The sequence below is a fragment of the Barbatula barbatula genome, assembly GCF_947034865.1.
Source record: "Barbatula barbatula genome assembly, chromosome: 16".
Taxonomy (NCBI): Eukaryota; Metazoa; Chordata; class Actinopteri; order Cypriniformes; family Nemacheilidae; genus Barbatula; species Barbatula barbatula.
Window position 1 is genome coordinate 3,963,985 of NC_136779.1, and position 14,221 is coordinate 3,978,205.

The window sequence follows — 14,221 nt, forward strand, 5'->3', positions numbered from 1 at the left end:
CATGTCACGTGGGGGGCGGCACCGGCACGAGCAGTAAAAGAAACTCTGGGCCGCCGCAAATCGGTTATCTATTATCTATCATTCATTCATTGTGTGGGGAATTGGCAAATTGGCGCCCCTGTATGCTGAAAAGATAAAGGTATGCAACTATAATGTTCTCTCTATGTTGCCAAGTTGTGTGAAAATACACTGCGGTGTTTAGCCTAGTCGTTAGAGCGCCCGACTCTCATTCGGACAGACACCGGTACGAGGCCCGCGCAGGGTAGGTAGAACCGACAACACTTATACAACAAATTTGGTTTTAAGTCAACAAACACGAGATCTAATTTCACCATAATATTGTGCTTTGCAACAAAACTGTTACAAGTTCAGTTATTATTATTTATTTCCATCAGTTGGGTTAACGTAAGGTCCCGTAATGAGCAAACAGAATTTTCCAATCTGTAGCTAGTTTCTAAGACGAACATAACCTTTGCTATTTATTTGCTACATCACACATGTCATGAATATGAAGGTTTTATGCATGTTTATGACAACTGTCATTAAGTGTCATTCGCTCAATTATGACATTTTTAATGCAAATATTGTTTGTTTGAGGTCTTTGTTGACAACTTTACATTAACTAATACATCTTAACCTGTCATAATTGTCATAAAAACATGACATAGCAGATTAATAATTGAATGTAAGACACTACTTAGCTGGTGTTTCGGCATCTAACCATATTGCCTTAGAGACACTTCTGTACGCGTCACAGTTGTTTTATTTGACAGAACAAACATTTTACTTGTTCCGTCAACAGAAAGTTGGCCATCCCATCGCTCACCCCCTACCAACCACGACAAACAATATAACACACCGGATATAAAGGAAACGGAAGTGAACACAACAAAACACGTGATTACAAATAACCAATAAGAAGATACATGAATTAAGGCCACTACAGCTGGGTTAACCGTCATATTGGTTTTGACATTGGCTGTCATGAGGCCATTATAACTGTCATGAATCTTTTTCTGACCACTTTTTTTCCAGTGGTACAAATTGAATGTCAGTAAAATATCATTAAGTGTTAATACTCTGTCAAATTGTTTTATAACAATGTCATGTAAACTTTTCTTGACCTCAACTACAGTGGTACAATTACATTTTAATGACAAATTCAATTTGTACCACTGTAGTTTAGGTCAAGAAAAATATGACATAATTTAGTTTTTTCGAGGGGGGGGGGGGAGCGCTCAAAGATGTTCTCGCCCGGGGTGCAATTCAATGTAGAACCGCCACTGCTGCTGAGAAAATACGTACAATCCAATATTAGAGGTCTAAAAGTTTCTTGAGATTAAATGGTCACAGTCTTAGATAATAAATACTCCATACACTTTAGTATGCTGTACTTTTTCTTTATATATTTAATTATAGTATAGACGGTATTTACAGCAACGCAACCACATTTGCGGTACGAATTTAAGAGTCCCTGTAGATTATTTCTGATTACAAGCGAATTAAATAACAAATAAATTACAAATAAACAAATAAAAATCAAGTTTAAAGTACATCTGGCCAGTATTATTATGGGTTACCAGGAGAAGAACTGTTGCCTGGCTAAATTTAAATGCAACAAAGTTGCACGACCCATTAAACAAATTGTTTATTTCATAAAATGATTATACAATAAGATATTGATATAAATTAATATGAATATAAATCGTTTAAAATATAAATATTTTTATATTATTAGCCACTAGCCAAACCATTAACAAACACATACCAGAAAGTAACCTCCGGCCAGGATTGTCCGAAGAAACCCTCTTTATTAGTATATGCTATTGTCGGCAACCACATGCAGTCAGTGTTTGACCAGTTTAGAAAGGATTTAATAAATTTACTTCTTATCTCTGACTTAATTTACTCTAGGAAATAAATCATTATTCACATGAGCTTTAAAATCAATTGTATTGGACTCGTTTGCTCTCTTTCCAAGAAACACAGTTATCGTTTTCGATTTCAACATGGCAGCAGAGTCAAATCCGTCTATACCGCGGTAATAAAAAAAATGTGTTCCTCCAGTATTCCCATAATGCTTTCTCCACGACTTACTCAAAGAAACATCACTGTCGTGCCATTAGTGTCACTATAACAGCTAGCGCCGCTGTTGTTTGGTTACTGCAAGGCTATGCCATTCATCAACTATATGCACTGATTGTTCTATAGGCAACAGATGTTATCGGTGCTTCCCGTAACACTGCCTGCGAGCCGAGCGCGCTGCATTGCCAGCAAATTGAATCACCTGCAGTTTAGGTTTGTAGACCTGCTTTCTTCCTCAAGATATCCAAAAGGCTTCATATGTAAACATGATTTGTTGTCTGTGATCTGATGTTGGCACACTTTCATTGCCATGGATTCGGTCCAGAATGCTTCTCAGCAGATTCTCTCCTCCATCAAAAATGTGAGACATCAACAATGCTATACCCGGTTCGCAGCGTGGGTGTTCAGGTTTGCATCTGTACCTATGCATCAGTGACTGTCTAGATCTTTTCTGAAGACATCAAATGATTGAGATGATTTGGACCGTGATCGCCATTGTTGAGGGTCATTTAGTCCCCCCGGGGGTCTTACAGTATCAACCCACTGATGTTAATGCATTAGTTCAAGGAAGTGGACAGTTCCTGAGAAATGCTGAAAAAGAGCTTCAGATTGCTTATGCAGGTTCGTCATACGCCATACGTTACTTTCTATAGGACGAGTCTAGTGTTCTTAAGTTGTTCAAGTGCAAAGTTTTCTTTGATATATTTGAAGAGTTACCTGCTCGCTTTTCTACAGGTTGCCAAGGTAACATCGTCGCATAAAGGTGTCTGTTTGTCAGCCATCTCAGTGAGGGAAGGGGCGGAGGGGGATGCTTTTAAACCTCATCTCCTGGTCACCCCGTGCTTCCACTCTTTATCTCCCTCCTTTCCTTTCTCAGTTAACAGAATGCTAATTAAAGGAGACTTGACACTGCGCTCCGTTGGCCGGAACATCAATCAATCAATGTCTGAAGCCCTGGCCCCTACTGACTCCCTCAACCTGCTGCACGAGCTCGTAGCTCTTTAAAGGTTAATTATATTCATTAGAGACGGAGCGAGAGAAAGAGAGAGAGAGAGAGAGGGGGGGGGACACAGAGGAAGTCACCCTGAATTTGGCGGGCTTTAACACTTCGCAGAACTCCGCAAGGTTAAGCTTTAAAGCTCTTGACTTGTATGCTACGTCCACAAACTAAATTGAAAGATTTTTGGGGTGTACACTATAGTTTAGACAACATTTGGAAGTACTAAAATAATTTTTATTAAAAATATTTATATTTCATTTAATTATTTGTATTTATTTATTTAGTTAAAACTAGTACAATATGCATCTTTTGATATGCACATTTCACTGAAATGTGTTTCTTTATTTATTCCTTTGTATCAATCAAGTTTGATAGAAAAATAGTTTTTGATATAATTTTAACTTATTATTAAGTGGTCAGCTGCTGTAACTTACACAAATAATTTGACATTTCTTAACCAATTTTGCTATGGGGAAGTAAATAAAAACCTTGAGTAGAATTTTTTTTTTAATTAAAATGAATTAGAAAATTGAAATAAAGTTGACATTTTATGTTGGAATTAATTGTAAAGTATATTTGATCGTTCTTAAAAATTTAAAGCAGCAAAAAAGGATCATTTTTATGAGCCCTTCATGAAAGCTTGTATGAGCAAATGAACGAATCAGGGAACAATTCTGAATGAATCATTTTGGTGAATAGATTCAAAAGAGTTCTTGAGACTTAAAGTAACCCAGTTGGTAAGTAACTTTGGATAACACATCTGCATAGATTGTAAAAAGATTCATAGACATGAATCAAACCCATCACACTCCACCGTGCAGAATATAGACATATAGACAATGGCAGATAAGTTTCAGGCGTAATCTTTCACTCTTTGAAGTATACTCCCCTCCACCCCCCAAACTTCTTAATTAGTCCATTAGCGCTAATATACTCCCCACAAGAACCAATTTAGCGTGCCTAGCAGGATCCGCAACCCGCTAACCCCATCACTAATATCGCTTGATAGTTCATTATAGTCTGTTAATAACAGCTCTCCTCAACTCCTGCGTCCTAACAAGATGGCTGTCACTCACGCCCCGCCACTTTTCATCTCTCCAGGCGTTCACTCCCACACAATCTTTCTTCGCTCACCGATAGTGTGGGCTAAGCCTCAGGACGTCAGGGCTTCAGATAACACGTACTATCAATGTTTCTCTTATTCTGGAACTGATTTATTAACAGTATTAAAAAAAGTTGACTAACATTGCCCAGTCTTTTTTGAACCGCTAACTTTGCAGACTGAGCAGACCTTTGCAAATCCCCTAATCCATCCGTCACACTCCCTCAGATGTTGTCCGTGCCTCTAACACCCTGCTCTCCTCCCTGTTTCTTATTCCTAGCATTATGTTCTCCCTTTCCTCATTATCTTTCTTTCTCTCTCACTTATCTCTCCCTCTCTCTCCTCTTCGCATTCTCTCTGTCTGGACAGATCTCTTTACTGTCTCTACTCCATTGTTTGTATTGATTGCCATCCGAGGTCAATGGCTTTTTAAAGCATCTAGATCGAAACGCAGAGTGTCGTTCTCATCTCGCACCGCCTCTCGCATTCCTTGCCTCTATCTCTCTCCTTTTTCTGCTGTTTCATTCTTTTATCTCGCTCATCATTGATCCATTAGGTCGGAGATCATTCCAGTCCAGTAATGCAGTGCCGCCGGGCCTCCGGGTCATTTTAATTTGAGTTCAGGTCAGTCGGGCTGATAGAGATGTGGTTTGGCTGGATTAAAACGGTCTTTAGGACGATCCGATATCATCCGCTTCACAAGAAGTAGTAAATTAAACAAGGTTAACAAGGCTTTTGTTGGTTGCAGGTCCTATCTGAATTTCTGACAAAATTGTGCATTCAGGTTAGAAATATTACAAATAAGGAACATCTTGTGTGATTCAGGGTTGCCGGGTGTGCAGCTTTCATGCAAATTTGGTGTCTGTTTGGTAGCACTTTATTTTACAGTCCCTTTTTCCAAGTAAATACTGTGTACTTGTTATAGAAAGTATTATAACTGGGTAATAACTAGGTACTAACCTTGAGACTACCCCTAAACCCTTACCTTATCCCATTTAAATTACCCTGTCATTTCTTAGGTAAGCACACTTTAGTGCAACCCATTTTTTATTCAACGGGTTGGATATAAAAGTATAGATTTAGTAAAGGTGGCGATTGCTTAAGTAATTTTATCTCACGTACAAATTTTAACATCTTTACTTATTGAGAGTGTTTTAACTTTGGAAACATTTGACCTTTTAACACCTTGGTACAAGCAACTTATTCTCTTTTACTTAAGTGTTTTTACTTTTCACTTTTTTACGTAGGAAAGTACTCGATAACTAAAATTCCATTTTAAAATATATTTATGAAATATTGTGAAGTAAGACTATGACATATGCTTTATAATGTGGTCGAGTAGTTTTTGCCAAAGAAATATAAAAAAACGTACAGATACTCAAAAAGTGTAAAAGTCAAAATACTTAAGTAGCCTAACATCCACCTCTGAGATTTTGCTATTTATGGTTTTGAAAGTCATGTTTACACCGTGATTTTCAAGTATAAATTGTGTGTAATATTACGTGTAAATGATGTATTTATTGGGAAAGATATACGTTTTGGTTTTGAGATGTGGTCATTGGGCTAGTTTTGGGAAAGTGATAGAACATTTGGTTTTTTTTGCAGATCTGGCAACCCTGGTCTAACGTCACTTAAAAAACTAAAAACTAATTGTGTTTTTGGATGAACAGTTGCTTTAATCTTTTTGTCATAATATTCTCACCCTCATTGTACTCACCCTTTTCAAGCTCAAAAAATATGTGAATCATCACTCAGAACAATGGTATCAATGGTAAATCTTTATCCTCCAAAGCCTTTTAATTTATGCTCTGTCTTCCATAAATGAAAATCTGAAGCAATTAGAGGGATAGTTTAAAAAAATGCAAATTCCTTCATGTGAGCACGTATATTATTCAACAATATCCCAAGACACCATTCACTTTCATTGGATGAAAAATTAGCTTTGTCAGCACTTTTTAAACTTCACTTGTTTTCCCTGGAAGAAAAAAATTATGGATTCGGAATTCAATGAGGGTGAGTAAATGAGTGGCTATTTTTAAGTGAACCCTCCTTTTAATGGCTCTGGTCTTGGTTAGTTTTATAGGGTTTTCTAGAACATTGGCTTCACATCATTTTATCATGTGTGCCGTTTATTCACTCGTGCACCTAACTAATCCCAGGCCAGCCTCTTTCATTTCCACTCCATCATTCTGTAGGTTAGAGGACCACCTATTGAGGAAAATATGGTATTACAAGCACATTAACATTCTGAGTCAGTGAAATTCAAGGTCATTACTGCTAAATGGGAATAAAAGAAAAAATACTATTTCATAGCAGTGTTTTCACTTTCTTTGGAGTGCTTCCAAAAGATAAGGAACATATATTGATATGAAAAGGAAGTTCGCAGTCGCTCTTGACTGATAACATAGACGTTTGATGTGTGAAGGACGAGACTAACAGAAAGAATAAATGGATGAAATATACGTACACAAAGGTTTTAGGAATGGGATTCTGGCATTGCTACTGTGTATGCTTGCATTTTAAGAAGCTTAACGCTTTCATCTTTCTCTTGCAGGTATCTGATACCCTCTTTGGACAGATCGCACGCCGGCTTCTATCGTTGTATCGTCAGAAACCGAGTCGGGGCGTTGTTACAGAGGCGAACCGAAGTACAAGTGGCATGTAAGTAACCATATACAGTACCTCTCAAGCACTTTGCATTCGTGTCTGCTGGTCCTCACGTGCACGCATGCGCAATTGTGACCATGCGGTTATATGTTGCGTCCTTGTGTTTGTGTTTCACAGAAAACAGCATCTGTTGGTGAGGTGTAAAAGCCCCTCTCCAATGCCACAGCTGGTCCACTTTTACTTTCTCATTAGTTTGATGAGGTTGTGGCGACCAATCACTTCCCCTGCTCCGATTTTAATTCATTCCTCCATTTTGTTATCTGTTTAGCACGAAGAACAGCTGCTGCGCTTGAACCGAGTGGCAAGAATCCGATGCTACCATCCAGATTCCAGATTCACTGCCCACTGACCTTGCACCGGCTGTGTTCGGTCACTATCGAAGTTTCAGTCTCTCGGTTAACGTGGCGAGAGCTTCGGTTTGCACCAGATAAACTTTGCTTTCTGAACTGTACTTCATTTATTCATTGTTAAAGTGGTCATGTTGCGCAAATACTTGTTTTTCTTTGGTGTGTTATAAATTGCCCATGCATGTATTAGAATAACGAATCCTCACCCAAACCTCCCTCAAACGCCTCGTGTAACCACCCTCCCAAAAGTCTACATCAGTTTGTGGTGCGATTTGACTAAGACCACCCAAGATTTGACGCAAGTAAGGTGGCCGTACATATCAGTACAATTGCTTTGGAACCTGATGTTCCAAATATGGTGAGAGACATTACATTTCCGTCACAAGCTTGCAGTACTCGACCAATCACTACGCACTGGTAAATTGGCCAATCAATCGCTTTTCAGAGCAATGAGCTTTGTAAAAAATCCACAGGTTTATGAGACGTGAGGCAAAGAGGAGACACAAACATTCACAGTATGTGGGTGTTTTTAACCTTAAATCATGTATACACATCGCATGACATCTAAAACACACGATAGTATTCTTTTAGCTGTGTTATATGACCCCTTTAAAATGTGTACGCTTTGCTTTTCTCATTTCCCTTTCAAGCACCTTCGCAATAATTGGTGTCCGTCTTGCGTTTCATAGGGATGCTGGAGATGGAGGGCAATCAAATGCAGACGTCAATATAAGAAATCACAAAAGTATGATATCAAAAGCAAAACGTCGGCGTGCTTGATATTCTGTTGTTTTTTTTAAAGTGGGTTTTGCTTAATTAGCTTTTGATCTCAGGGAAGCCGACTTTCATGTTTAGATCTTTTCCTCAACAGGAAGCTAATAGAAACCGAGGGCTAGTTTTTAGTGTTAGGTCATATCCACTTTTTAGGACAATATCATAAATACATGTAGCCAGAAGCTTTTTTTCACAATAAATCAATTCTACAATAACAGAGTTGTTCTCCTAGAAAAGAGAAGTTTCTCGCTCTCATATTGCTCCAAACATATTATTTTCATTGTTCGGATATTGTGTCTTGGTTCTCCTTGTTTGTTAGAAGGAAAAAGGATGAAAGATAGTAATATAGAGGTACTACATCACAAAGGGTAAATGAGGACAAAAACATTTGCTGTGAAACGAAGGGAAAACAGAAGCAAGCACATTTTGTATTGACTTCAATTTGTATTGGACAACTTAATCATTTCAATATGTATTATATCTAAATTACCAAAAGTGACGTATTTTACCAATATAGGAGCAGAACAGTTGTAAACATCTGATATGTGTTTCAAAGATTAGTGGCTTGTCAGTTTTCCACCTACAAGGACATTTGTTCCCCTAAATCCAGTGGTGTTGTAAATAAGAATGACTGCTGATTTAACGCATGGTGAATGTCTGTTCAGACGAATCAGTTCTGGTCACTGTCATGGCCGCTAGCTAGCTGGCACATATCATCTCCAGTCCGACAGCAACCGCGACGATGTCTGGCGGTCTGTCAGAGCGTGTCCGTCAAACGCTGTCCAACCAGAGCAGATGTTGAAAGACACTGTAACCGTGAATTGCATGTTCTTGACATCTCTGGTGTGGCGTGTTCCTTGTAGGCAGTCAAAACAAAAACAGTTTTAGGTACAGCAGACATTAATATTTTGTTTGTATTTGTTGTTGTAGTTGGGTATTAGGCAGGTTCTAGAGAAGACCGAGGTGAGTTGTAAATCCTGTTGGCAATAGTTTGTAAGCATCTGTGTAAAACTAAACCCAATTTATGAAACAATACAGATTTGTTTGTGCTGTGACCGAACAGCTGTCTGAATCAACAAGTGTTCATTTATATGTTTAAAAATACGTTATGGCTGTTTAGCAATAAATGAAATTCTATTTGTGGCGGGAAAAGGTTATTCAGCTTATAAAAGGTAAGAAAGAGACGGTTCTATAAAGAACCTTTGACTGAATGGTTCTTCGTGGTACCAAAAATGGTTCTTCTATGGCATCACTGTGAGGAACCAGAGTTATATATTGTTATGTTGTAAAACCGGTTGTAAAATTGGGTCATCATCGCAATTTTTTATTGGAATATTATTTGAATAAAATATTAAAGTGCGTCTCGTGTATTTTTCTGAAGTACAACTGATAAAATAAATTGTCATGTTTTGAAGTTACAGCCACCCCACTAAGAGTACATTATAACAACAGCACTGTTTGTATTTGTCAAATATTTTCACAGTTTCATTTTTTAAGATATTTTATAGCGAATAAGTTTGGAAATATTATACCAAAGGTTGCAAAATACGAACTCAGTTGCAGTTAACGTCACTCTCTGCCCCGTGTGATATATATATTTATGTCATGCAGTTTTGCTCACTCTACCTTCTGTTTATAGATATGGGAAGTTTTGAGGAAGGGGAACGGACCCAAGCCGTATCCCAGGGAGAAGGAGCTGTTATCCCAGCCCCACATATACGCTGTTACCCTCAACCACAGGTGACGTGGTTCAGAGATGGACGCAAAATCCCTCCTAGCAGTCGAATGTAAGTTTCTACATTCCAGAATTTTTGTTGCTTTTGTGTCTCTTTCTTTCTTTTGACGATATTGGAGTGTTGTTGAGGAATCTTTGTGGCCATACATCTTAGAAGAAACATCACGTCAAGACATAAATGTATGTATATTTGTGTGTGAGCTTCTATATGGTTTTGTATGTTGGCTTTCGAAAATGTGTTTTGTTTCTAACATGCTGAACACATTCCGTAGCCGTATTTCATTTTTTTGTCTCCACTGTCATTGCAAAACCACTGAATTACGCGTCCACATATTCACGCTTTTTTGTTTTCCTGGTATGCTGGAAGCCAAGGTTACCTCGTGCAAATGAGCGGAGCAGATAACATTTATTCCAGGAAAATCATTTAATTGATTTTTAATCAGGCCATTGGCACCTCCGTAGCCGTTTCAAAGGCTCCGTAAAACATGAAAATAAGCGTAAAATTGACCGAGAAACCCACAGAGGGCCACTAGCCTCCCTGAGAGCGAGAAACGCAGAGGAAAACTCTTTCGTTTTGCCCTCGATTTGTGAATGTAATCTCTCTCTGTCTTACTCTCTCTGTTGGTTTTTCATCGGATTGCACTTGTTTAAATTCATTTCGGCAAAAACTAGCTACAAGGCCCGAGGGTCTTAAAAAGGAGCGATTTTAGAAGCACAAGCATCTTGACCTCATCTCATGTCCATTTTGTTTTCTTTCTCTCTCTAATCATGCAATCTAAGGCTAGATAACAGAACAGGATTATTATGGGGTTTGCAGAGAGCTGGGCTTCTACAGTCCCGTCCCTTTTATCCTTCAATTCACAGGCACAGATTCGCACTGCTCTGGATGTTAAAATGATGTTTTCACAGGAATTATGTTCAATGTACAGTATGTTGCGTCTAATGTGTGTATTACAGATTGGCATCTACGGTGTTTAATACGTAATGTATTAAACAAAATTCGCAATTGTTTCTTTTTTATGTCTTTTTTAATGCCTAATGTTAAAACTTTCAGCTGACCTTTAACCATACATGACCTAAAGTGCTGTCGCTTTAATAAACAGAAAGCAAGTCACAATTTTTCCATAACTTGTGGTTCAAGTTCAAATACAAAATAGCACACAGTGAACTCAGTCTTTTGATGGCGGTATTCATCTGTAGTTGTGAGGTATATAGGAAAAATTTTACTCAGAACTTTTCATCTTTTCTTTACGTGTGTGTATGTGTGAACCCTTGCCCCCATTTGCCCATCAACCAAATGGTTCTTCGTTCTTTCTGTTTCTTATGTTGGGCAAGAAGAAAATGAACAGATTTTGTTGTAAATTGAGCTGTAGATTGGTAAAGCTTGTCCAGCAGAAGACGCATTCTTTCTCTCTCCACGCTCCCCTGACTGCAGTTTTCCCTTGATGAGACAATTTCATACTGAGAGGCTGCAACTGGGACTCTCTCTCCTCCATTCCGGCTCAACGTCCGCTTCTGTTGTCCATATACTTTGAGGTGTGCAGTTTTCTGTGACGCTTCATGCCAGACTGTTTGCTCGTGACTTTCTTTTGAAGATCTTCAATATTTCTTTAAAACTCTTTAATGATGTATTGTACATCTCTGAAACTAAACCTTGAAATCAGACTGATTGTCAATGTATGTATCTTTCTGTCTGTCTATAAATGGGTCTATTTGTCTGTCAGTGTATGCTCTTGCCTGTCTGTCGATGAATGTCTATCCAGCTGTCTGCCTGTCTGTAAATCTGGCTGTCAATTAATGTGTGTGTCTGTCTGTCTGTTTACTTGTGTACTTCAATGAACGTGTCTGTCAGTCAGTCATTGTATGTGCCTGTCTGCTTGACTGTCTGTCAATATATGTGTCTCGTTGTCTGTGTGCGTGCGCGTGTGTATGTGTTTTTCTTTCATGTATGTATGTATGTCTATCTATCTGTCTGTCTCTCGGTCAGTCTATCTGTTTCTTATTGAATGCGTCTGTCTGTCAATGAATATGTGTGTGCATGTATCTGTCTGTCTGTCTGTAAATGTATGTGTGTGTCTGTCTGTTAATCTTTTAGGTATATCTGTTTATAAATCTGTCAATTTGGGGTCTGTCTGCATGTATATCTGTCTATTTATGTGTGTGTATGTCTATATACAGTGTATATATATATATATATGTGTGTGTGTTTATCTATCTGTCTATATATTTGCCTCTGTGTCTGTCTGTCACAAAAAGAATGTCATTCTGTGATCGTGTCCATAGTCTGTCCCTGACCGGTGCGTCCCACAGCAGTCCTGTCTGTTCTGGCATGATGGAGACGCCGTCGCCCTTCATTACTTTCCTTTCCTTCGGGAGAGAGGCCGACTCGAAAGGCAGTCATTTAACCTCAATAGCCATTAGTCTTTCATTATTGAATGAGAATGCAATTGAAAGGTCCTTTTCCACTGGCTGCGTTTGATTTGTTGTGTTATTTGGGAAGGCTAATGTTGTGTATAATCAGAACCTCTGATGGCAAACACATTCCTGGAGCTGCCCCACTCCAAGTGTTAAAAGAAAAGTGCTATTATGGTTTTTCATTTTGTTCCTTTCCAATATTCCGGCCCATCCGCTAAAGAATTAGCTTGAGAGAAGGACAATTGTCTTCAGCGACTGTTTTTCATTGGACACTTTCCTTTTTCAACATACTGTGTAGTATAAGGGTGCTCTCAACCAGGTGCTTGTTTCAGACAGTCTAAAGCTTGCGTATATGATGTTGTATGTATATCAGAGTACCAAAGGATTTGACGTGAATGTCTATTGCTTCGTTTTTCCAATAATTATTTTTGTCTTACTATATAAATCAGATTTTTTTTCAATATTATATTACTTTCGTCTATATCTATATCAGAACATCAATGACGATATATAACTGGATCCGAATTGTGACATCCATACAATTGTTTCATTCAACAGCAGATGTCGAAGGTCTCAAAGCCCAAGTGGTTTTTATGCAAAAAAGCATTGCATCTATTTTCTCTGACATATTACGCTTACAGCGGTTTGGCAGGGCAGTTTGACACGTTGCACATAGCTCGGTTTCCTTTTTTGTATAAAATCTAGGTTTTATTCAAAGCCTGAATATATTTGACTGGAGTGTCAGAAAGCATTTCATTCCAACAGACGCTGATGGCACTGGAGAGCCAGTTTGTTTTTTCTGCAGCATAAAACTTCTCATATCAGCAGCAGTATTGTGTTTGTTAGACAGGGGTTGCTCGCGAACGCAAACTGTTCTTCTCCCATTGCTTTTCCATTCCTGAGCGTTTCCCTGGAATATTCAAGCATATTCTGTCCGTCAGTATTATTTGACCATCTGTGTTCAAGCAGTGTGTGCAAGCTACACGTCTGCGTGTTCTGTCAACATGTGTAAGTGTTGTCACATATATTTACTGTGACCACGGCTGTGGTATTCGCTCGAGACCCTCTTCCCTCTAAAGGGAAAGTGGCTTGTGCCGTGGGTATTTGTCTACGTGTAATAGAGGTCATCGTCTGCCCACTCGGCTGTTCTCTAGTGAGTGTAGAAAGAGCACCGCACTGACAAATGCCATTCCACTCGCTATTGTGTGCATGTAACTGTTTTAGCGGGTGAGCAAACACACGCAAGTTAACCGGAGGCTTGCACAAGATCGGTTCCAAAACCACTAAACTGACTTGCTGTTTATGGCTCATTCAAATGCATCAAGTGTGCATCAGTAATGCTGACTAGTTAGGCAGCGTAATAGGTTTCGGAACAGAGCTACAAAAGTCATATTTCTGCACACGCATGAATTTTCACGTTTTGTGCGAATCCTAAATGCGACATTGCAGTAAATTAATCTGGTAAACCTTGACGGGAAACGCAACTCACAATAGGCATTTTAATTTCTCAGATCTGTGATTTGACAAATTCCTACAAACAAGATGAACAGAACATTGATCGCAGAATCTGTGATAATACACATAAAGACATACTTAGGCGTATGAACAAGTGTTGATACAGTTTTATAAGAATAAGGCTCGGTGCCAGGTGGTTGCTAGGAGGAACTATGCGGTTGCTATGTGATTGCTCTCTTAAATCTTAAGAGTAGACCCCTAAACTTCTTCTAATCTCCATGGCTCTTGTCACTCTTCCAGATTAAAACTATGCGATATTTCGCACCTATCTGTATTTTGCCACGGCTTGGACTGGAGGTTTATCCAAATCCTTAAAGGTACAGTACACTCCGAATATGAAAATGCTGTCATCATTTGCTCACCCTGAAGTGTGACTCTAATTTCTAAGAAATGTAATAAGAAGATATTTTGAAGAATGTTGAACAGTTCTGGGGCACGATTGACTATGATAATGGACTGTTTGGTAACAAACATTCTTTCAAATATCTTTCTTTGTGTTCAGCAGAACAAATACGTTTACACAGATTTCAAGCAAGTTGAGGAAGAGTAAATTATGACAAAGTTTTCATTTTCGGGTGAAC

The 14,221-nt window shown here is 38.6% G+C and overlaps 1 protein-coding gene across 1 annotated transcript in view; it reads left to right on the forward strand.

Annotated features, from left to right (window-relative positions):
• The window catches only part of sdk2b (sidekick cell adhesion molecule 2b), a 226,377-nt gene that overhangs the window by 162,971 nt on the left and 49,185 nt on the right, over nt 1-14,221 (forward strand). The window contains exons 3-4 of the mRNA XM_079477253.1: nt 6,742-6,848; nt 9,615-9,762. Coding sequence (XP_079333379.1) covers nt 6,742-6,848; nt 9,615-9,762 — 255 coding nt within the window. The remainder of the gene's footprint in view (nt 1-6,741; nt 6,849-9,614; nt 9,763-14,221) is intronic.